Source organism: Eleginops maclovinus, chromosome 22 (genome assembly GCF_036324505.1).
Source record: "Eleginops maclovinus isolate JMC-PN-2008 ecotype Puerto Natales chromosome 22, JC_Emac_rtc_rv5, whole genome shotgun sequence".
Taxonomy (NCBI): domain Eukaryota; kingdom Metazoa; phylum Chordata; class Actinopteri; order Perciformes; family Eleginopidae; genus Eleginops; species Eleginops maclovinus.
Genome location: NC_086370.1, coordinates 14366160 through 14389519, shown reverse-complemented (window position 1 = coordinate 14389519; position 23360 = coordinate 14366160). Strand labels below are relative to the sequence as shown.

At 40.3% G+C, this 23360-nt stretch overlaps 2 protein-coding genes across 8 annotated transcripts; both read right to left on the bottom strand.

The window, feature by feature from the left end:
• Positions 1-19: 19 nt before the first annotated feature.
• washc2c (WASH complex subunit 2C) lies at positions 20-10610 on the bottom strand. Of its 5 annotated transcripts, none has more exons than XM_063875213.1 (31): positions 10473-10610; positions 9408-9551; positions 9042-9206; positions 8878-8946; positions 8582-8755; positions 8349-8442; positions 8201-8262; positions 8039-8095; positions 7830-7946; positions 7612-7696; positions 7376-7435; positions 7133-7263; positions 6946-7036; positions 6778-6831; positions 6479-6676; positions 6233-6378; positions 5992-6102; positions 5620-5712; positions 5432-5533; positions 5230-5337; positions 4960-5132; positions 4689-4809; positions 3960-4388; positions 3734-3862; positions 3509-3610; positions 3294-3368; positions 3029-3088; positions 2343-2561; positions 1080-1760; positions 803-977; positions 20-712 (listed from the first exon to the last, which is right to left on the bottom strand). In XM_063875213.1, the coding sequence occupies exons 2-31, from the start codon at positions 9549-9551 to the stop codon at positions 567-569; spliced, it is 4371 nt and encodes a 1456-aa protein (XP_063731283.1). In that variant the 5' UTR covers positions 10473-10610; the 3' UTR covers positions 20-566. The 5 variants fall into 5 exon arrangements, with proteins under 5 accessions (XP_063731283.1, XP_063731284.1, XP_063731285.1 ...); XM_063875214.1 differs by having other exon boundaries at positions 7133-7260; XM_063875215.1 differs by having other exon boundaries at positions 7830-7943.
• Positions 10611-11511: 901 nt separating this feature from the next.
• On the bottom strand, positions 11512-21157 carry slf2 (SMC5-SMC6 complex localization factor 2). 3 transcript variants are annotated; one of them, XM_063874987.1, is made up of 19 exons: positions 21001-21157; positions 18661-19199; positions 18511-18556; positions 16752-18079; positions 16556-16638; positions 16350-16463; positions 16087-16254; positions 15106-15211; positions 14939-15026; positions 14707-14848; positions 14536-14623; positions 14235-14411; positions 14011-14105; positions 13783-13870; positions 13524-13649; positions 13324-13401; positions 13104-13190; positions 12344-12412; positions 11512-12205 (listed from the first exon to the last, which is right to left on the bottom strand). In XM_063874987.1, the coding sequence occupies exons 2-19, from the start codon at positions 19132-19134 to the stop codon at positions 12089-12091; spliced, it is 3474 nt and encodes a 1157-aa protein (XP_063731057.1). In that variant the 5' UTR covers positions 19135-19199; positions 21001-21157; the 3' UTR covers positions 11512-12088. The 3 variants fall into 3 exon arrangements, with proteins under 3 accessions (XP_063731057.1, XP_063731058.1, XP_063731056.1); XM_063874988.1 differs by having other exon boundaries at positions 18661-19084; positions 21001-21145; XM_063874986.1 differs by having other exon boundaries at positions 18661-19108; positions 21001-21141.
• Between the last annotated feature and the right edge of the window lie 2203 nt (positions 21158-23360).

Genomic DNA, 23360 nt, shown 5'->3' with positions numbered 1-23360 from the left:
TCATCACACTCTTTTCAGATAGAATAAAATATGTTTCTTTTTAGTTATTAAAAATGAATTTCCATTTTCATCACAGCCAAAGTTAAGAAATTAATGAATTTCTTATTAATAAAAACATTGTCAAAATGCCTAAGAGAGTAAGTAAACAGACTGATTTCTTATAACCATGATATGGCACAAACCCAAAGACATGGAATCTCAATGTGAAAAAGCCAAAGAATAAACATTTTCAAAACAAACAAAACAATTGACTATTAATTTCTGCAGGCTTTGAGGCTAAGCATAAAGTATGCTTATAAAGTGCTATTATGTATAATAAAGATTAACAGTATATAATAACCGTTAATAATATGATCTGATACGGAGATGATTAGTAATATCAGAAGTTGACTGGAATAATTTTCATTTGAGTTGTTTATCCGCCAAAAATAAGCCCCAGTATTTATATGAATTCATAGGAATAAATACTCTATCAACAGTGTATCCGATCTCCAATCTTTCAGCGATCCAAATCACAAAATGATGGATCCACAAATGTACAAATCTGGCAACTCAGTAACAACAGTTCAGTTCCCACCAAGAGCATTAAGTGGATCATCAAATATGTTGCTTGAATCTGCTGCTGTAGAGGTCTCCTGAGATGGTGGCGTTTTCTTTGATTTATGGGGAGGCTTTGTGACTGGTTTTGCTGCGCTTGGGGAGAAGATGTCATCTTTAGAAACAAAGAGAGGGACAAAATAATTGGTTAAATATGCCAATAAAAAAGAACAAGAATGCTTAAATTTATTTTATTGTTTCTTACCCATGTCATCATCAAATATTGACTTGGTCTCTCCTTTTGTCTTGGACTTCTGTTTTGGTTTGAAACTGTCCGTCAGGTCAGCAAAAATGTCTATGTTGTCGTCAAACAAGCTGGCATCAAGGGTCTTTTGTGCTTTGTGCTTCTTGTGAACTTCAGGCACAATGGCGACTTCATCCTGAGAACATAAAAATGCAGCCCATAAGGAAAGGAATTAAACACTTTCTTATAATGGCACAGAAATCCTTTACAGTGTACAATCAATGTAAAATAAAGCTACCTGGAAGATGTCCTGCTTTGAAAGACTACTGCCGTTCTTTATTTCTTTACTACTTGTGGATGTGGGAGTGGAGCGGTTGCTCACTCCAAAGATGTCTTCATCATCGTCATCTTCTTCCAAAAAGGGCTTGGCTTTCTTAGTGGTTGACCTCGGCTTGACCTTTTGGAAAAGGTCATCAGTGTTGGCATCAAAAAGAGATGGGAGAGAGTCTTTCTTAACCGCACTACTACTAGCCTCAGTAGTCTTAGTAGTTTGTCTGATAGAGGGTGTGTTAGTGACTGAGGAGGCCCCAAACAGACTGTCAGAGCCAAAAAGGTCCTCGTCTTCAGAAAACGGCAGCCCCTTGGTACCGCTGCTGTCTTTACTGGAGTCCTTTTTTCCAGCGTTTGTTGATACTGGCAGTGTCAATACCGAGGGTCTGGTGGAGATTTCAGAGACTGAGGATGGAGAAGGTGAGGGGGCAGGCAAAGCTGAGGGGGCCGCTGGGTCAGGTAGTGTTGGACTGGCATGCTTCTGGCTGGACTTATTTGGTGATGGTAAGGCTAAACCAGACACACCGGGGTTCTGATCAGGAACATCTCCACTCAAAGCCTCTTCTTTATCCGCTGAAGATCGTTGGGCTGATTGCTGCCTCCCTGCTCTGGACTGGGGTCTTCGTTGTGCAGAACCTTTCGCACGGCTCTGCATGACAAGAGATTTGCAATCACAATATTAATTCAGAAATTCAAACGATGGAAAAACAACAAACACCGCACTTCCACTGCATAGCAAGGCACCGTTTTACAAAACTCCACTTGTTTTATGATTTATTTTGTCTAAACAAATGGCTAAAGTTGTGGATAGTACTATTTTCATTTTGTACCACCTGGTTTGAGGTTTTATGCAAGCTGAGCCAATAGCAGAAGGCAGAGTGAAAACAATGCAGAACACTGATTGGACATAGAGAAATGCCACTAGGGCAGAACAAAATATCCTGCACAATGCTCAAAACAAATAAACGTTGTCAATTAGTAAAGCTACTGTTAATGGCAACTGCAAGGTTTTTATTCTCCTGACCCAAACTTTAAAAAAGATAGCCCCCAAAACTACATTAAGCCCTACATGGTACCATTGACAAAGTGTAGACATTCTTTTGGTTGCTTAAAGACCTGCTATTAAGGCTAATAAGTAAGTTGAGTCGAGTATAGCCGAACAATGCGGTGGAAATTAGGCATTTAGGACTTGTGGATAACAGATATAATACTCCAGGAATCAAAAACCGACCTTGTGTACACTCTGTAGTGTTTCAACCTGGACTGGGGTGTCGAAGCTCACCCCTCCCTCACGGTCTGGCTGGGCTCCAACAGGAGTTGTGACGGGGCTGGGGCTCAGGCTGGAGCTGGACACCCCAGAGGAGGAACTAGTAGCAATGCCACTTGAGGCCCCTGGCATACCGGGGACCGCACCAGGGAGCAACGCAGCAGGGTCGATCATCAGATTGGCCTGAATATGAAAAGATCAAACGCAACAATATTATCATTTATCAAGGCAAAAAACGACACACTGACCAAAGACTATTTAAAACAATTTTCAAGGTAAAACACCTTTGCAACGACTACCTCTTCATAAAGTTTGTCAGCAGATCATTGAGAGAAAATTGCTTAAAAACAAGACTGTGGATAGATAATGAGGAAAGAGCAAGATGCAAAAACATCTGGTGAAACTGAAAAAAGAGGAAGTATATTCTTTTGGTTAAGGGAAAGTGAATCAAAAAGCATTATCTAATTTTTCCTTCTGCTGCAATGTAAGTTTTTAGAACAAAATTGGAATATATATATACAAAGAAAAAGCCCAGACAGAAGACACCTTAAAAAAGAAAATGTGTAAGAGGAAACAGAAGTCTTTCCTCAAGAGGAATCAGAGTGAAATGTCAGGAATGAAGACTGATTCAAGAAAAACAAAAATATTACTTGAAGTTTCCCAATCCTTGATGAGGAAGCTTTAGGTTTTACAGGGTTTGGTGCAGGTTTCTGTGTGGTCAGATTACAGCAGGTTCAGAATAAAATCCAATAAAGACATTACTGGGTTCATTTAGAAACAACATCTTTAAAAAAACGTAGGCTACTACAAGCAAAAATAAACCCTTAAACAAAACTGAATGGTTTCAGGTGTGTGTTTGTGGCAAAAATAACCCATCCATTTTATTATTGGAATATATGCTTATAGTAGACTCACCTGAATCTCTGATACAGATTCTGGACTTGCTAGTGGTGCTCTGTCATTAGGTTTACTGGGCTTCTCTGCTACTTTCTAAGAATAAAAATGAGAGACGGAAAAAGGAATGTCAGTATAATGACTATTTACACAGCTGTTTTTCTTTTCAAATCAAATATAATAGGTGAGGAGGAATAAAAAAAATAAAAATCACTAGAAAATAATGAAATTGCTACCGGGGGAGGGTCCTTTGCCTTGATAGAGCCGAAGAGGTCCTCCTCATCATCATCTGCAAACAGGCCTGTTGCTGCAGGCTTCACTGAGTCAGGCTTGGAGCTCTAAAAAGGAAACATAGGTATGTACACTTCTTTATCATCTAGTGAACGTCGAGTAAAACACGTTACTTGCAGAGTAAAAAAAAAACATATCTACAAAGAGATAAGAATATTGAATATACTGACTGCAGGTTTTCCTGAGGTGGCAAATAGGTCAACATCTGGGTCATTGTCCTTCTGCTGCGTCTGACTGAACAGCAGCTCCTCATCCAGGAACACACCTGTGCTCTTTGCCTGTGGTCGATCCTCTGCAGGCTGTTTTATAGACATATATTTATTAACTTGACTGCAGGAGAGACAGCGTACCAATGCAAATAAATCACACTATTCTCACTAAAGAAATCATACTGACCTTTACAGTGCTGCTTGCTGTGGGTTTGCTGGGTGTGAATATCGGCTCATTCCAATCTGATTCGTCTTCCTCCTCATCATCAAAGAGACTAACCGTGTTTATTTTCAATTTCTCTTCCTTCTTCTCCTCCTTCTCGACATTTTGTGGTGGACCATCTTCTTGGAGGAGAGGGTCATCCTGTTCAATTTCATCCAACGGGCTCGTCTGCTTGTTGGCAAAAACGTTGATGCCTCCAAAAAGGCTGACTCCTCCCACAGGCTTCTTTTTACTTTCGCTGATATCTGGCGAGGGAGCTGACGGGAGCGGCTCTGGGCTCTTTGCTGCTGGCTTCTCCGATACTGAAGGCTTGTCCGGTGCTGCCGTTTTGGAAACTACAACCTCCTCAGGTTTCTCTAACAGGGAGGAAGACTGAGTGACCACAGCAGGTGTCTGAAGGATACAGGTATAAAAAGATTGAATATCCATGTGGGAATTAGGGAAATTACATGGTGTAAAAAGAATGATTCTGTTATAAAAGTATAGCAGAATCTGAATGGTATATTACTCTTGTGGGCAGTCTCATAAAGCCAACTTGATTATGTGTAATTGAAATATCTAAATGTTTCTCTGGTGGCGGATGATTGTGTTTTCTAACGTATTAAACCTTTTTTATGGCCCACTGGAAACAAGCTTCAAACTAGATGTTTTTCACGACAAGCGGAAATACAGAAGATAAGTTAGTGCACTCACTTTGGTTGCTGGGGTGGCAGTTTGTGTATTGACAGGAGATTTGTTGCCAAAAAGGGATCCTTTATCTTCTCCATCATCCTCATCTTCAAACAAGAGAGCCACTCTCTGAAACTTTTTCTGACTATATGAAGAGCAGAGGGATAGGACGATGGATAAGAATTCTTTCACTGTTCAAAATGGGTTATGAAAACGACTACATTTAAAACAGTGAGCAGGCATGTCTTTGGACTGTTCCAAAAGTGTTTAGAAAAGACAATACAAGTGTACACACCTTGAATCCGTTGTCGGAGTAAACAGGTCGCCATCGTCATCATCATCGAAGACGCTGCCTTTCTGAGGTATTTTGGCACTGGGGAAACTGGAGGGTGCGCTGACACTGGACTTCATCCCTCCTGTCTTCACCCCTGACTTCCCCACACTACTTTTAGAACTCTCCCACTGGTCCTGTCATTGAAACATTGAGAAAATGAATGTACCATATTGTACGCCCCGTAAACAAATGGCGTGCAGAAGGTATTTCTGACTTTTGATGTTCTCATACTTCATCATCACTGAAGAGGGAGCTTGACAGGGCCTTGCTGGGCTGCGGGGTGGAGGCTTTGGATGGATTAGGCTTTGCTTTAGACTTAGATGCAGATGCAAACAGATCCTGCAGGGTTAAGGATCAGAAGATTGTAATTGACTCACACCAAAAATAAGCATAACCTAATTGAGTTTTGACCAAGTAAAAAACATATGTGTACCTCTTCTTCTTCATCGTCAAATAATGACAGAGGGGCCTTACTGGTTTTGCTCTGGCTTGTAGGTTCAGGCTTAGACTGGCTCCTTGGAATAGTTGGAGATTCCTATAGAAGGCAAATACATATGTGGTGTAATTAAGATGTATTACTACTGTTGTTACTTTTTTTCAGAAGGAGATTGAGAGCTTTACCTGGATGTCTTCATCATCAGAGAAGAGGCCCCTGCTCTTGGGTTTCAGAGTCGGCTTGTCAGCAGCCTTTGCAGCATCTGCAGCCAACCCGTTCTGAAACACAGGACACAAGAGGATCATTTATTATGTGAATGGGTTTCTAAATTCAAATTTTCTTGGCAACATCAATATACCGACTGCAACTACTGTAGGTCTGTTCATTAAATGGCATCAATGCCTGATAAATTGGCTTAAGAGACATACAATATAGTGTGGCAATGGTGTATTCGGAGGCAGTGCAAACCCTTTTGTGCCTTTTTGGCCAAAAACTGTAAAAAAAAAGAGCAGTTTTTGTTGTCTGGAATAAATTGTTGGGCAGTGGTGTATTCAGACCTCCTCAGATTTCTCAGACTCCTCACTGGTAGACAGCTGACGTTTTTTCAGTCCCTCACTGAGCAAGCTTTGAGTCCCAGGTCCAAACATAGAGATTGCCCCGGCTGGCATCTAAAAACAACAAGGGATCATCCACCAAGGAACTTACCATACAAAGATTATGGTTACTGTATATCAAACAAAATATGTAAATTGATAAAAATGTCAATATTGTCACGTTCAACGTCATTGAAAAACTTACCTTTTTCTCAGGTTGTTTAACCTGCTCTTCCACTTCCTCCTTCTTGCTCTGAGCTGGGGTTGGTGCACTGTGCTTCTCACTGAATATGTCACCACCATCGTCGTCTTCATCAAAAAGGTCAACAACTTTGGGCGTCTTCTTTCCAGCTGAAAAGGAAGCGAAAAGAAAAACACAGGTGGATTGAGGGTTATGATCCCATCTGAACCTGGACTAGAAGCATTGCAGTGCCCATTCTCATACACCTACCAGAGTCAGACTTTATCAGGCTTTTACTACTGAAGAAGTCATCATCCTCCTCCTCGTCATCAAACAGCCCACCTGCTACTCCACCAATACTAGCTGGTGGAGTCTGTTTGGATGCAGCGTTGATCTTACGAGCCTGTGTCCCATTCTCCTTGCTCTCCATTGCATCAGAGTTATTTACTGACTTGAAAAGAGTGTCTTCTGTGGGGAGAAAGAGATTTGGTTGAGGATAATGAAGCAAGGAAGGACTTGGCATACAGGAAAGGACATTTATGAGCTGTCATAAAAGTAAATGCTACTACCTGGGAATATTGAAATGCCACCCGCAGGAATCTTCTTTCCAGGTTTCACTGATTCTTGAATGGAAAAGAAAGGTTATGTGGCAATCTGCTCGTGTATTTTTTTCTATACGTTTGTACCTTTCTTTTCAATAATTGTTTGCATATATTTGTGTAGAAAGTCTGTTTTACCTGCAGTTTGAGCTGGGCTTTTTATGCTTTCATTCAGCACCTTTTTCTCTTCCGACGCAGGAGGGTTTGGTACATCTGAGAATAGGTCACCCTGAATGGTATAACATAAATCAGCACAAATTAAATGGTGCCAAAGCTCAGAGTTAAAGGAAGGGATAAGCACTGAAAATAATTTAGTTTAATGTACCTCATCATCATCGTCAAACAGGCCTCTCCCTCCACTGAAAAGGCCGCTTTTCCCTCCAAACGGGGAGAAATCATCATCATCATCCATCTTTGGTGGCTTAAACATGTCATCGCTGTCCCCTTCAGCTGCTGCTACAATGACATACAAAAGTATTGAGAAGCATACTTGGAACCATGGGTCTGCGGAGGGAATAACTGATGAATTAAAAGTTTGAATTGCAATGATGATGAATAAAAATCCTACCTTCGGGCTTTGCAGGCTTTGGTTCTTTCCTGCTTTTACTTTTCTTCTTAGATGTCAATGCTTCCAAGGATGAAATGGTAAACACAAGACATGAGCATGCACATGCTACAATGTCATTACTGAAATCTAAAATAAAAACTTTGATGCTGTGTTTTCCTTAAATTAAAATGTGAGAAATGGGAGTTACAAGTGGGAGATGATGTAATACCAGTTGGTTGGTAATGATAGTGACTTACATGCTCGATCTCCCTCTGGCTTCGTAACTGGTTCACCCTTGATTCGGGCTGCTAGCTCATCAGCAAAAGACGATGGTGCCGTATTCTAAAAGTGAAATGAAAACAACCAAATTTGTCCCCTAGGTAGGTCATATCTGAATGACTCCTGACTGGATTACAAAATAATGCGTTTACAAAAGATATCTCTCAGTACTAAAGCAAAGTCATATCAGGAATACCTTAGTGTCCTCATCATTATCCTCCCTGTCTGATTCTCCGAATATATCAGAATCCTCATCCTCCTCCTCTTCGTCATCATCATCATCATCATCATCATCACTCAACATGGATTGCTTCTAGGTGAGTGTGGAAAGACAATCGACAGTTTTAAAGTGGTTCAGTTTAACTGTAATCTCTGATGTGTTTGGCAGGCAGGCAGCCAACCTACCTTGGTAATATTATTGTGACGTTCTTCCTCCTCCTGATTAAAATCGTCATCTGAATGCTGTTACACAAACAATTAATTACAACAAGGCTTGTATTTTTATGAACAAGATGTCAAATGTAACGCAATAGAAAATAATATTAAAAGGAAGGGAAAAACTCTTACAACTGCGTCTTTGCCATCATCGCTGTCGATTACACTGTCTCTGTCACTGTCAACCGACATTTCTGGAAAACAAAATCACACAAATACATGACAAAAAAGAAAGAGTTTGATGTAGGGGCGATATAAAAAGCTGCCCTGAGTAGTTTACCATCACTAGACAAGTCTCCAAGGCCAACGTCCTCTTGTTCCATGAAGGCCTGGGAACCAATAAGATATGGAAGCGGCCTGTCCACATAAAGATCCTATAAGACAACGAGAGAAACAGACATGAGAGAAACAGACACACAGGATAAAGTACATTCATTTGAAGATGAGTTATCACTTTTTTTGCAGCAGCAGTTTCAGTAAACATAAATGAAGGTTTCAGGATCAAGAGCACACCTTGGGTTCGAGGATGGCCTCCAGTCTGTCAGTGACCTCTTCATCCTCTGAATCTGAGTTTCCTGCTTTGATGTCCAGATGCTCAAACGCTGACTCAAGCACTTTTAGGCCATGGTTTACAGCTTCCTGCATCTTAGGTATCAGCTCTGCCTCTTTCTGTTCTCGTGTCTTCTCCTGTAGAGAAAACCAAATGATTTTCACAGGGTTATACAAAACATGTCCGTAATAATGCTGAAAATCGATATTCAGTATTACACTGATTGGTCAGTGTATGAGGAATTATGAATGTTTTATACCTGCTCAGGTTGCGTCTCCAAAGCATCCACCTTGGGTATTGTCTCTTCTACTTCTTCGTCATACACTCTCTGTAACACAAAAGTTCCAATGTTTACACTCAAATAGATTGAGTTGTCTCAATTGAAATGTATCCAGTAAACTTGAAGTATGTTATATACATTACATTTTCTATAAACTGTGTATTTGAAAGCATGAGAAAGTCGTTAAAGACAGAGTGCAAGCAGCTGTCTGTGTTCTTGGTGTCACGGATCAGACTGTCCAACTGCTTTTCAATATCATGCGTCTTCGACAGCATTCTCTGGGAAAACTCTTGCAGGAACAAGAAGAGCTGTGAAGAAAGAGGACTATAAAAGTTATGAAGAAATCAACAGTTGCAGAGTTCCTTTTCTACCCCAAAGCGGAACACATTTCATAACCCCCCGACAACTACTCAGATTTCTGCATAATGAAAAGAAAGGATAATGATGAATAAGATATTAGAATGTTTTCTTGCCCTATTTCAGAGCTAGGGGCGAGGTTTCTGACTTACCCCCGAGTCGGCAGCCAAGGACCAGTTGGCACTGCTCTGCCGCATCTCTTCAAGAGTCCAGGGTCTCTCCCAACTCTGAGCATCATTTTCTAAGTGTTCACTCCTGCTTGGGCCGTTCGCTATTCCCTCCGGCAACCCGCTCATCTGCAATCAGATTGCTAGCTGTTATTGTTGGAATAAATAATGCATGGACTTGCAAACACTTGTCATTAATAAACCATTAAGGGAAAACAGAATTTAAAAAACAATGATCTTACTGTGTAATATTGCAGCTCAAGTATCTGTTTTTGTTTGTATATTTTAAACCAATTTTGAGCAATGTAAACAGCTGGGAGACTTTTGTAATGTAAAAGCTTGTTGGAGGAAATGAACCAACAATAGTGGTAATAATAAAATCCAAAACATGGAATGGAGCAGCTCCACATCAAATGTTTTTAATTATATAACTGAACAGCCAGTACAAAGTGCTACCCTGGAGTAAAAGGTTTAAACCTCCCTTCTTTCAAATAAACCAGGGACAACAATCCTTAAATCTAAGTGCATGTTATAATTGGGTATGCCAGAGCCCATACTGTGATAAATAGGATAATTATCTACAGAGTCGGATTCACTGTCAATGTACTAAGTCCAAAAGACTAACTGATGACATAATTCATTTAAAATGTTGATACTCTGATATCCTGCTCATGGGGGCACTGTCTGAATGTGGTGTATATTGACTGTGAGTGAAAGGATCACTGATATACCACACGATAAATTACACTTTAACTTGAAACTGATGTAGTTTTACTGCAATACTTCAGATCCAACAAACTACCATTGGCGTTGGCTTTCCAATCAAGTTACGATTTATGCGGAGGAAACCATGTTGCATTGATATCAAGTTGCCTAAATGTTGTTTCCTCATAGCTACTAGCTTTCACATTCATACAGACTTCTGGCAAAGAAAGCGGGGACTGTTAGCAGCTAGCTCAACTTAGCTACTCAACACCAACGTTAGCTACAGCTGTTCCAAGCAACAACAGAGGGATTTGTCCAGCCAAATATGAGTGCTCTCATGCTTACCTTGAATTCCTGTGGTCAATTGCTTTCCACGACGGCCAACTGTGGTCAGAAACGACGTAAAAATAAGATCGATTATGCTAAATTTGGTCTTCTGACAGGTCAGCCATGTTCTGTCTGCAGACAGTCACCTGACTACCGTCGCATAGCAACCCAATGAAAGTGGGGCGGAGTGGAACCAACCAACAATCGAGGCGAAGAGGCGAAGAAGCTCATTCTTCAGTTTTATCCAAATATCAACACGCTGCTGTTATAAACAGTGATACTCTTTGCATATCACACATATCTTTGCCGAACAGCGATCAGTTTTAAAAACTGTTTTTACACTCAGTTATTCACGTGCAGACCAAGGAAAACCTGTGCTTTATATAGTCAAAGTTTAAGATGTTTATCTGCACTTCCTCCCTCTGGGTTGCAAATGTTAGGCCCGGACTCCGAGATTTTCATGACTCTCGCGGGAGCGTGCAGGCACTTTACATTTAAACAAGCATGTTCTTACAGCAAAGAGAGGCTACTTAATCTTGTGTTTGGGTTCATATTATACATCCATGGTCAGCCCCATTCTCCTTGACCAGTAAGCTAAGGTTTGGTAGTTAGCTGATTAGGTATACATTAAAAATGAATTATCCAAGTTGGGTATCCTACAGGAAACCTCAGTGTTTTGTAGTGAAAGCAATGGAAGGGTGAAGGGAGTGCACCATTTAGTGGCTGAATGGTATCTATTGGACTTTTAATTTGAATAAATTCATATTGAAGTGCCAACAACGTATTTATTAACCTAAATAAAGCAACCAAAAGTCTAAAGGTTTGGAAATGGCATAATGGGTTCTCAAAAGTTATAAGAAATTCACAAGGCTTTTATTTTACATTCTTCAACAGACTAAACTTTTAAGTGCTTATCAAGTTTTTATGTGATGCTATGAAACATAACACTTATTACAAGTAAATTAACTTCACGCATAAGTAGTTTAGTTCTGTAAAATAGTAAGATCAGGAATATACTAATATTGATCATGTATGGAAGAACAAAGACAACAAATCATTTTCAAACATGTAAACTGTTTATTTTCTTTTTTGGCAACAGACATAAAAAAGATATTTTTCCATAGTTAAAACAATATTTTTACAAAATGCTCACAACGGTAAAATAAACACAAAACCAGTAATCAGCCATTTTCACAGAAGACATTTCAACATGTCAGTTATGAAGGAAAGGTGTAAATATTAAAATAAATAATGGCTGAATTCCATTTAGCTTCCTCAGTTTCAGTAACACCATTATGACTTACTGGGACATTTGAATAGAGATATTGTTATTTTTCTTATTTTCTCCTATTCTGACATGTCTGCTGTGAAAAATGCCTACTGCAGTTTTATTTTCAATTTCTGTAGGTACAAAATCAATAATGGTCGAGGAAGTGGTCTTAACCAGAATCAGTCTCCACCTCAGAACGTTCCAGGTTTTCATCTCAGACATGTCTTAGTTCAACTTAGGGTCACTTCCTCCTTTGTCTTCCTAGATTTCTTGTGAATCTATGACGACCACCTTCAGGTTTGTGTCACTCTTCCTTCTCCTCGTCCCGAGATAAAATTACAACCTCTTCAGTGTCATCGTTGTCCTACTCCTCTTCATCCTTCTCCATCACAGGCTCTTCATTATCACTGACGTCCGTCTCCTGCTCTTTTTGGGTCCTCATCACTGTATCCACAGGCTGCCAATAGTCATACAATTTACCCTACGGGAAGAAAATACACATTTGTAAAGCAGAACTATACAATGGTTTGACTCTTAAACTGATCTTATTTCACAGGACTTTCGAGTGTTGCTTTTAAAGAGGAAAACATTTAAATAAGTCTGTAAAAGACTACTGTACATGGAGAGGCCTGGTCCTCTGAAGGAGCAACTGCCACCTGGTGTAGATCCTGGCCACCAGGTCCTTTACCTGGAGGCAGAGGAGAATACATTATAATGATCGGGTTACTGCACCTTGAAATCAAGTCAACAATTATAGTTTACCGTTTCCTTAAACACAGTTCCATGAATGTTCCTTTCTGTGAGCAAAATAATAACTTCAGAGCTATCCAAAAAATGAAAGTGTTTCTACAGAGAGGGCAAACATGTGCCTATGTGGTTATTAGGAAGGATTCATTGTAGTAATATTAGAAGAGTTAAGTCTGGATCAAACATCTTTTTTGATGACAAAAATAAAATAGTCTCTCTTCATGGTCTTGCTTCTAACAAGTGGCTGTTGACTGACAGATACGTTTTTGTGATAAAGCTGAATTTGTCAGTGACAGACTGACTATTGTGAGAAAGGTGTTTAAACTTTGACTTGTCTAGCTTTGAGAAACTAGTTAAACAAGTTAAACTGAGGCAGGTGGACAATTCACCTAGATCAACTTCTGCCACAAACATTCATTTGAAGATCCCTAAAAGCAAAGGGTCTTTATGGACCTTTGCTCAGCAATTACAATGCAAAATGTGTTGTAAAATATACTTCCAGCTCCTGCCCTCTTTACAGTACAGAAGTATGCAAACCTGCCGTGCAAACCTCTGTCCAGGCTGCAAAACCTTTTGAATGTTTTGAAGAACAATACAATAATAATAATCACAAATGCAAAAAGCAAACTCGCCTTGCTCCGGTAAAGACACTTCTCGTTCTCTCTGATGTCACACTTGACATGCGTTTCCAACTCAGAGCACAGAAACAGTAGCTGTTTCTAAGAGCCAGAAAAAAGAAAAAAAAGTGCTACATTAACAGACCATGTACATAAATGTAAAACCTAATGATAAATCATATATGATTTATAACTAGTGGCCCTAGAAAACAATGATACATAACTGAAGTCATACCTTTTGAGGAGCTAGGAAGAACTGAATATTGGAGGCTTCATCTGCCAAGGTCAGCAGACTATAGCAGATGTAGTAGGCCTGAGACACAGGATAATGGAAAGGAACTTTAAATCACAAAAAATGTGGCCCATTATAAAAGACATGAAAAACAAGACAAGAGAAATCCAAACTGAATGTTTAGGTTTAAAATATGTGCACACCTGGTGATCTAGGTTTGTCACGTCTTCATCTTCTTGATCCTTTTGGCTCCTGCTGGAGGAGTTCAGCAGGCCTTGGAGAAGGTTGGAGGGTTGCATTTGGGGCAGGTAGTTCCTCAGTTCAGAGAGCTAAGTATGACAGAGAACATGGAGGAGAGAACTAAAGGTTACTGGAGATGTTTGAAACACTAAAGAGTCATCTGGATTCATATTTTTCCTGCTGGAATTCAAGGGACAGTGTATGGGTTTTGGAACAGATTACCTGAAACTCCTTTCCCTTTGGTCTGTAGGTGCAACTTCCGTTCAGCAGTTTAGATATCATGCACACGCTCAGATGTCGACGCAGTTGCCTACATAAACAAAATGAAAACGTTTACATGTGCAATGCAATAATTCTGCACTACAATCAAATCCAAGAGAAGAAAAAAATACTCATTGTGTTGGGGAAAAATAAGCAATGATGAGAATGCTAAAAAATATATAGACTCACTTTCCACGTGCGTTGTCCGGCAGCAGTTTAACCAAGTAGCACATGTTATGGTGGTCGTCTGTCACATCAGTGAGGGCCACACAGATTTTGGGCAGCTAAAAAACATTTTAGATAAATAAATTGTAAAATAAACCAATTTATCCTTATCAAAACTTTTTGTGTATTCATGAAACATTCAAGAAGTATATGAAACACTTCTTTTTTTAGGAAATGCATGTACTGACCATGGTGTCCCAGTCCTTGATGTTGTTTACAATATGGAACTGTAGAGCGCAAAGTTCCACACTGGACTCGAGGACGAGCCGAGGGTCCAGGCCCACCCTCCCCATCATAATCAGCAGCAACAGCAGCTCATCGTCGCTGTATGCCCGCAGACACAGACCCATACAGTAAGACAGGTACTGCAGAGCATGGGAGAAACAGAGCAGAGAATGATCTAAATGTACAGGTTGTGCTTTCTCTGCCAAACTTGTTTTATCACAGACAACATCAAATCGTTCCTATCAGACATCTTCTGTGCCTCACCTTCAAGATGTTGTTGCAGTTGTGTTCAGGGAAGTTGCTCTGTACCTCGTTACTGGAGGGACTCTCACTTTGGATCCGGATGTCCTCCCTACACAGAAATGAAAGCGCACTAAATTTAAAAAAAACTTTCATTTCCTGTTTATTTGTGCATTCATTCGGAACGCTACTTACCGCAAATCTCCCTCTGTGAATGGAGGCTGTAGATGCTCGAAAGGGAAGAGAGAAACAAACTCAACCCCCATATTCATCAGGACCAGCACCAGATCAGCCAAACTGGGCACCCACACTTCAAACTGCTGGTTTCCATTTTTCACTGAGGGAGCACACAGAAAAAAAACATGTCAACATGTCTTTGCAATAGTGAGCAAATACCATCAGCCTTACGGGGGGGGGGAGCACTAACCTATCTGATAAGCAGTAGTCTGGGCAAGGTCACATAGGGTCTTTAGTATCTTTTCAGATACTATCCTCTCCCTATGGACGGACATCATCTGATAGATACAAAAAAAAAGTTCAGACATTTGGACAGAAATCTCTATTGACATACTATTGTGTGTAGGGGGTGCCCACCTTGAACAGGAAACTGGAAACCTGAGTTGGACAGGGTGAGCAACCATCGTAAGCTTCCTGGAACAATTCAATGTTCAAGTGCAGTCTCAGTTGAACAGGGCTGGACCTAGGGAATATACGTGGAGAGAGAAAGGGAGGAATTAATATAGAAGCAATCTAAGCCTAGAACTTCGCTTCTCTACATCCAACAAAGAAGGGGGGGAGGATTTACCTTCCCACTGGTTTGGCTAAATGTAGTTTGTCCTGAGGCTGGCCTAAAGTACTCGTCGTTTTGATCTACAGGGTTAAAACCCTTTTAGGGTACTTATTTGATATTATCTGAGTAGATTATGAGATGTCATGTGTCATCACAAGTCTACTTATTGATCTTAGGGTTATGCAACACGGAGGCTTTAGGAGAGTGCAATTATTACCTCTATTATCAAATTTCATGGCAATTTATTTAGTCATTGACACATGTTGCTCTTAAACCTTCATGTGTGAATGCACTAGGGCTGCCCCCAAATAGTCAACTAAATGTTTGTCGGCGAAAAAACTCTTAATCGCCTTATCGCTTTCATTGGTCCATTAGTTGAAGGAATAAAAAGTCCATCTGCGCGCTGCATGTGCTATGACGCGTCAGCTGGAAAACCCCTCACTGCATTCCGAGCTGTGCCTGGTCATCCAGTTCATTTGGTCAGGCAGGAAATCCAAAGTGTGTGACCTTTCTGAGCGAGTAGCCTCACAAGGACCACGCCATCGGAGAGCAGCAGCCAAGCCTTGTATCAACCCGTATAAACCTAAAATATATAATAATTCTGATCTCTAAGTATTTCATTCCATGATGAGGGCATAAACACACATTTGTCAGTGTTTCAGTTTGCCGTGTAACATTTATTGTTTTGTTATATTCATTAACATTTAAAATTAATTCAGAGTGTGTGCCGGCTGCTTGTTTCGACACGTAGAACGACGTAACATGTTATAATAATCACAACTCACCAGAGAAGTGTTTTCTGTGCCGTCCCCTGAGGATTGACCATGCATCGCCTAAGCTGCAGATCCTCCTGGTTGAAGATCCGGCCAAACTTCTCCAGATTGAAGATGGTTTTCCCCGGAGGTACTTCCCTAAAAACCGTGGACATCAGAGAGTAGCGTTGCAGGAATTTCCTAGGGGACAAGTTATATAAAAACACAGATTAAAATGATTAGCTGCACAAGGACTGTATCCCAGTGAAGACCTTTGATGTGTGAATGTGCTTTACTGTTGCTCAGTGGAGATGGCCACGTCACGATTCTCCTCGGCCTCCTCATATTCGGCTACTTCCAATAGGTCCTCTTTACATTCTATAAGAACTTGTGTCCTGCTTTGTTTTCCTCTGATGGAGAAAATAAATATGGGAGTGTTCATTTCTCTCATGTGAAATTACTATAGCTATAATTAGAATGTGACGTTTTCTTCATATTCTACCTTTGATTGATGCTTATTTCTTCCAGCATCTGGTCAAGGCTGTTCTTGTAGATGGCTGACAACGTGCCCGCTGCTAATGGTTGCTGTGGGAAACAACAAACAGCATTTACAGATGTTGGTGGTCCTTGAGCCCAGCCACTGGATGTTCATACGAGCATAAAAGGCATCTACAATATAGACGAGGCATATAGCTTACATTTGTTGACTTGCAGCTGTTATGCTTAGGTGTACTAGGCTCTGAGAAGGCTCCCTTCGATGGTGTATCAGGAGGCATGGAAACCGGCGCCATTATCTCCTGAAGCGAAAGAAGATGCTCATCCTCACTGCTGTTGTCCAGCTCGCCGTCTATGGGATCCTCTTTATTCATCAACTTTCTATGTCCTTCACTCGGCCGCCTCTCTGGGAGTGGATGAGGTGTAGAAGTTGTGGTGCAAGTCTCTGAAGTGCTTGGTCTCACGTTGGGGGGGGTGATATTTTTATGTTTCTCATCAGATTTTAAACTCTGATCCTTAAGCTCCCAGCCTGAAGAAGTGATGGAGCCGTCTTTAGGTTCACTGGCTCTATAAAAAATAGATTTCAGGCTTTCGAGGTTTACCCGCTCTAACGTTACAGTTGGCATGGTTATGTTTGAGTTATGTGACAAGGACAAGTAGGAGACTTTGGGGTCAACTGCCTGAGGTGGACCCACTTTGCAAGACGAGGATCCAGTAAGAGGAGTAGTGGAGCTGGTCACAGTGCTGGATGAAGAGCTTTTCTCCGAGGTGGTGGATTTGATCCCATCCATCTTTGGTTTTGAAGTCTTTCCATGGATCGAGGGATCAGGAGTGAAAAGCGTACCTATATCAGAAGGGTGTGCAACAGGTCTTTGCAGGCGGTTGTTCCGTTCTACTGTGCTAAGAGAGCCTGAATCTGTTTTTGACGCTGGTTTGGAAGTGTTACACTCAGACTTTCCGCTCTTCTCCACGTCATCACATTTGCTCAGGGGCTTGACCGGTAAGACTGAGGAACTACGGTGAGTATCAGCAGAGTGGTGACTGCCTAACTGAACATGGGAAGAGCCAACAGTGTCCTCCTGGGGAACCTCAGAGGATAACAAAGGGCTCGATATATTCTGTTTGTCATTTTCCTCGCTCCTTTTCATCTGTCTTTCTTCTGCTGACAGTGATCTTAACTTTATTGTTAAAGCGTGCTTTGGGATGGATTTGAAATAGGCTTGCTTGGCCCCCATTTGTGGTCGTCTTGGTATACAACGTTTGGGTGACAGGGATGCGCAGGAGGACTGGGTGGGTTTCAATGCTGGTTCTGCACCCGGATGGCTTCCTGTGGTTTTGGGAGATAGTTCCAGGACTGACGAGTGCCTCGCTGACGGCTGAGACAGCAGGGAAGTGCTGGCCGAGTTGCTAGGAGTGGGTGTTGGTGTCTGTGCTTTGACAGAGTTTATAGCCAGATGGCACAGTTTCTTAGCGCCGTTGTCACGGTCCTCAGACTCCCTGCACCTCTTCTGAGAGGAGGAATTCAAGTCCACTAGTAGAAGCAGAAAGAAATCTATCACATACCTTTGTTTAAAAAAAATGTTGCTGTTTACTCATGTCATGGTTTAAAGCTGAATTACTCTATGCTACCATGCACAGGATTTCTGATAATTACCCATGTATTGCAATCTGTTACAAAATACAAATGATAGCTTCTCCTGTTTAGGTTTCCAGGTATTTACCGGTAAGAGCACAAGTGACTGAATCTAGTTAGTAAGTAGTTCCTGTTAATATATATGATAAGGAAAGAAGGAATGGAAAGTAGAAACTCAGTCATCTGAGTATGTATTGAATTATTACACATTGCACCGCAATTTTTGGAGACTTGCTAGACTAGTGTACATTTATAGTGGCCTGCATCTTTATCACAAGACTAAAGCACACAGCCTTATGAAGTTAGCAGACTTACTGTGATAATCTTACCTGTTATTAAGTTTCCCCTTGAAGGTGTTCTTTGATGTTGTTGGTCCTAAAAAAAGAAGAAGGTGTCTCTTCAAGAAGGGTTTTTTGAAGTAGAATACATACATAGCTTTGGTTTAATTTATGACCATATTAAAAACTGAAACACACTACCTTGTTTGATTCTTGGCTTTGTGGCGTTGCATTTTGACTTCCTGAGCATGGCGAATTGATCCTGGATTCAGTCGTTTCATCTCTTCTGATGTTGGAAGGTGGTGGGTAGTTAAAATCCGTCATGAATTGAGGAGATGCAGGGGGAAAGACACTGGGAGGCCTGGGAGCTGGAGTATACCTGTTGGGTGAGATGATTGGCGCATATCCAGGTAAGAAAAACCCTGGCGGTGAATAGTTTTGGTGAGGATGAGGAGCTGGACTGTCAATTGGAATGAATTGGAACCTATTTCCTGAAGGACCCATTCCAGGTGGGGTTCTTGGAACAAACCCTGGTGAAAATATTGGTCCCGGAGGTGGATAAGGCGGCCATGGTGGACACGGAATGTTCCTGTTGGGCCGTTCAGGACTTGGAAAAGGCAACATTCTACTGGGAGGAGGGGGATAAAATCTGTTAAGATAATGAGAGGGCTTCATTGGAGTCGCATAGAGAAAAGGTGCAAAATGGGGCCAGCGGTATTGCTGTAATCCGAGGTCCTTTACTGAAACACAAGAAACAATTTTGCATTATGGTGTTTCCTCTCCTTAAATTTTGTGTGCCACTGAATACTCAAGTCTGAACAGGTTGTCCAGTTACTTTTATTATTATTACTAAATCACATTATTAAAACCACAGGGGAACTCAGTTCTTTACTCTTATTTACAATTACACACATAGGCCCAAAATACACAAATGCACAAACAGGACCTAAAGAGAGGCTCTAATAGAGAGAGCGAAGGGGCTGCCTTGTGCCTTCCCGCACACAGGATCAATTCAGGGTGCTGTGTCTAGCGCAAGGACACTTCGGGAGGGCCAACAACACTAATCAACACTATATTTTTGTCTGATTGGGCCTTAATGGCAAACCTTCAGTTCCCACGCAAACTCCCCGTAGGAGCCAAAATGATGTTTGGCCTGAGTTTATTATTTGTTTACTATATATTATTGTTTTTTTTAGCACTTCTGGTCATATTGGTGTGATTTTGTATTCAGGTAACCTCTTGCATGCCAGGGAGTTAGATGACAGTGAGCTTGCGCTGACATTTTTTCTGTCGACCGTTTGGTCCTACTAAGTTAGGGTGTTTAATTTAGTATATTAAATTGAATGGAACAAGATGTTCAGTACAGACTGCTCATTGGGAACGATTCACAACTATGAACCAAACTTTTAGCCTCTTGGACCTTCTTAAAGCAACGTATGAGAATCTGTCTTAGAGCTGCATTAACGTTTTTCATGTCAACATTTTCCACATTGGCACACCCAAATAGATTTGACTCAACCAAATCTACAGACAAGCAAGATGCAAATAAAAACAACATGATTTTAACAAGTATATAACATCGTATCATATCCATAACTAACCTGTTAAGAAATGTGTTCATAGGATGTATACCAGGGATGCTTTGTTAGACTGCATTTGTTATTATTCCTTAGTCTACCCAATTCAAAACAACAACTTTAGCTATGTTAATCTCATCGCTGCTTGTCTACGAGACATCATACATCACAGAAGGTAAAAGTGCAACCATAAAAATAATAGCTTTAAGGCAAGGGTGAAAAATTCACTAAATACACAGTTTTGACAAGAGACAGCGACTGTTGGCAGGGATGGACGCGACAGTTTGACCAACTGTTATTCCTAGGAGGTAGTATTGTGTAAAGCGAGCTCTCCCAAAAAAATTCAGAAACGGGGAAACTGCTCATATTTCTTAAATCAAATTTTTATCTCCATGACGACAATAGTGCAACTTGGCAGTTTTGGAAGAAAATAGTAACGATCCTAAGCGCAGCACAAACGACACACTTTGCATGAGTTGTCCTATGCCAGCCAACACAAAGACACCTGTTGTCCGTTTCTGCCAATCACAGTGAGCTACGTGACTGACAGCAGACATTTTGCAGAATTTGCGCTTTTACATTATATTATTGATGAATACAACTACAAACAAATGTTTACTTTGAAACCCAGGGCGAACTATCGGTCGTGCCCATGGTAGCAACTATAAAGAGAATGGTAACGTTAGCAAGGAAACGTTAACTGACATGATGAACGTGTTTACGTTGTGTTAACAACAAGGTATTGTTATTAGTTATAGGTGAGTATTTAAAGAATATTTGTCTCGCCTTTAACACAGTAGCTAAATACGTTAAGAGTATATATAAAGGTCTGACTGACAGTGCCTGACTAACAAAATAAAAACAAAGTGATATTAGCACGTCGTTTCAGGAAGTGCTCTGTTTAGCTAACTTGCTAACGCGATTGCTACTAATCATTTGAGTGCAAATACATGGGTGTTCTTACCGAGTGTTTCCTAGAGTTTCTGCGTCTTTTCTCATTTTAAGGACTATTCCAGCCGTCTAAAACCACAGACAGCCCTAATTACCCATCCAGACGCAGAGCTACACTGCTAGAAATCCTCTCAACATGTTTCCCTCCCGCTTGCAGCTAATAAACCAACGTTACGCGAACTGCATTGTGGGACTTTGAGTCATACAGACGCATGACAATTTAAAAAGGGATATTCAACCAAGATGCGTTGAGGTTCACAATACAACAAAAGACAACAAATGAACACATGAATATTTATGCTTTTGATTAAAAATGTTAGTAATGGCTTATTTTTTCACCCTTGGATATTTAAAACACAGTTTTGATTCTATACAGTCAATGGCTGTTCTCTTTTACTGAAATGTAGTCCCAAACCAAAAAGTTTTAGGAGTAATTGCTTTTTTAGAATAAAAAAATATGGAATAAAATGCTGAAAAAACAAGCCACATTGATTATACATATGTTTATTTTGGTCAAGTTTCACATTTGTTGGTTAAAGAGTGGTAAGGATAATTTGAGTAAAAAAAAAAGAAAAAAAGGGATACAACTTTATTCTGCTCTTGATAGATATTGAATAATTACTCAGCTCATTATCGTAAGTAAAATGACTACTGCCAAGTGTAAAAAAAAAGTAAAAAGTAGCATGAAATAAATAAATAATTATTTATTTATAATGATGCATTAATGTGTTAATCACTTTAAATGTTGCCACTGGTAAAGGTGAACATCATTCGAAAAAATGTATTTACACTGCTGGGTAGTTTGTCTATCATAATACATAATCATTTGTGAAGGCTACACGCCTCACAACCAAACACACATCCTAAAGGTTATGCTATTTGGTTTAACATCATACACATTTATTTATTTTTTTTAGTCAATGTATTTTTATTGAGGTTTTAAACATAGACATAAACAAGCCCTTGAGACAACACATAAGAAATTGAGACAAAAATAACAGCAAATTATCAAATATAGATACAAACAATCACACAGCAGCACAAACATGCAACAAAAAATAAATATAAAAATAATAAGAAACATCCACAGTGATTACCCAATTACTTCACATCTCAGTCAGAGTCAAGTGACACCGTCAGCTGAAATAAATGGACGCCATGCTGCATCAAATTTCCCCATTGATCCATTCAGTGTGTATCTCAGCTTGTCAATCTTAAGAAAAAACAGAACATCACAGATCCATCTACCAAATGAAGGCGTCCGGTCACTTTTCCAGTGTAAAAGAATGAGCCGCCTCGCTAGGAGGGAGGAGTAGACCATACCATTTAATTGTGGCATTCGTAGAGGAAGATCCTCCTTTGGTACACCACAAATTCCAATAAAAGGACAAGGATGAATAGTGAAACCTGAAATTGCTGAATATACCTCGAATATTGAGGACCAAAATGCTGTTAAACTACAGCATGACCAGAATATATGATAAAGAGTGGCAGGTGCTTGCTTACACTTATCACATATAGGGCTTACCCCTGGAAAGATTTTGGATAGTTTAACCTTGGACATATGAAGCCTATGTACAATTTTAAACTGAATAAGGCTATGTCTCACACAAATGGAGGAAGAGTGAATTCTTTGAATTATGCGATCCCATTGATCCTCAGATATATTTGTATTCATATCCTTTTCCCAGTTTTCTTTTATGATGGAAAGGGAAGAACCTTCCATTTAAAATATATTTGTGTATAGCCTTGATATCGTCCCCCTCACCTCAGACGGAGTTTCAAGGATCAAATCAAGTGGTGATTTTCGTGGTAGTGAAGGAAATTGAGTAAAGTAATTCCGTACAAAATGCCTGACTTGTAAGTATCTGAAAAAATTATGAGCTGGCAAAGAAAATTCCTGTCTAACCTGATCAATTGACATGAAGATGCCATCCTTGTATACATCTTTATACTCGACACTCCATTTTTAACTGAGTAAATATATTATCCAAAAGAGAGGCAGGGAATAAGTGATTGACTGTGATGGGAGAATGAACTGACATGGAGACTAACCCATAATGTTTTCGGAACTGAGACCAGATTTTTAAGGAGTGACGCACATGTAAGGGAATAGAGGAGCACAAGAGAGCAGAAAGTGAGATGGGACAACAGGAACTAGATTCGATTTGCAACCAGCCTGGGAGATCCAGGCAGGACATATCCCATCACCAACACAACAAGCTCCTAATATTGGCAGCCCAATAGTAGATTTGAAAGTTAGGTAGAGCCATCCCACCATGTATGTTAGGTCTTTGCAGGAACAACTTCCTGATCCTAGGTGTTTTATTATTCCAAATAAAGGATGAGACGAGACTGTCAAGTTTTGTAAAG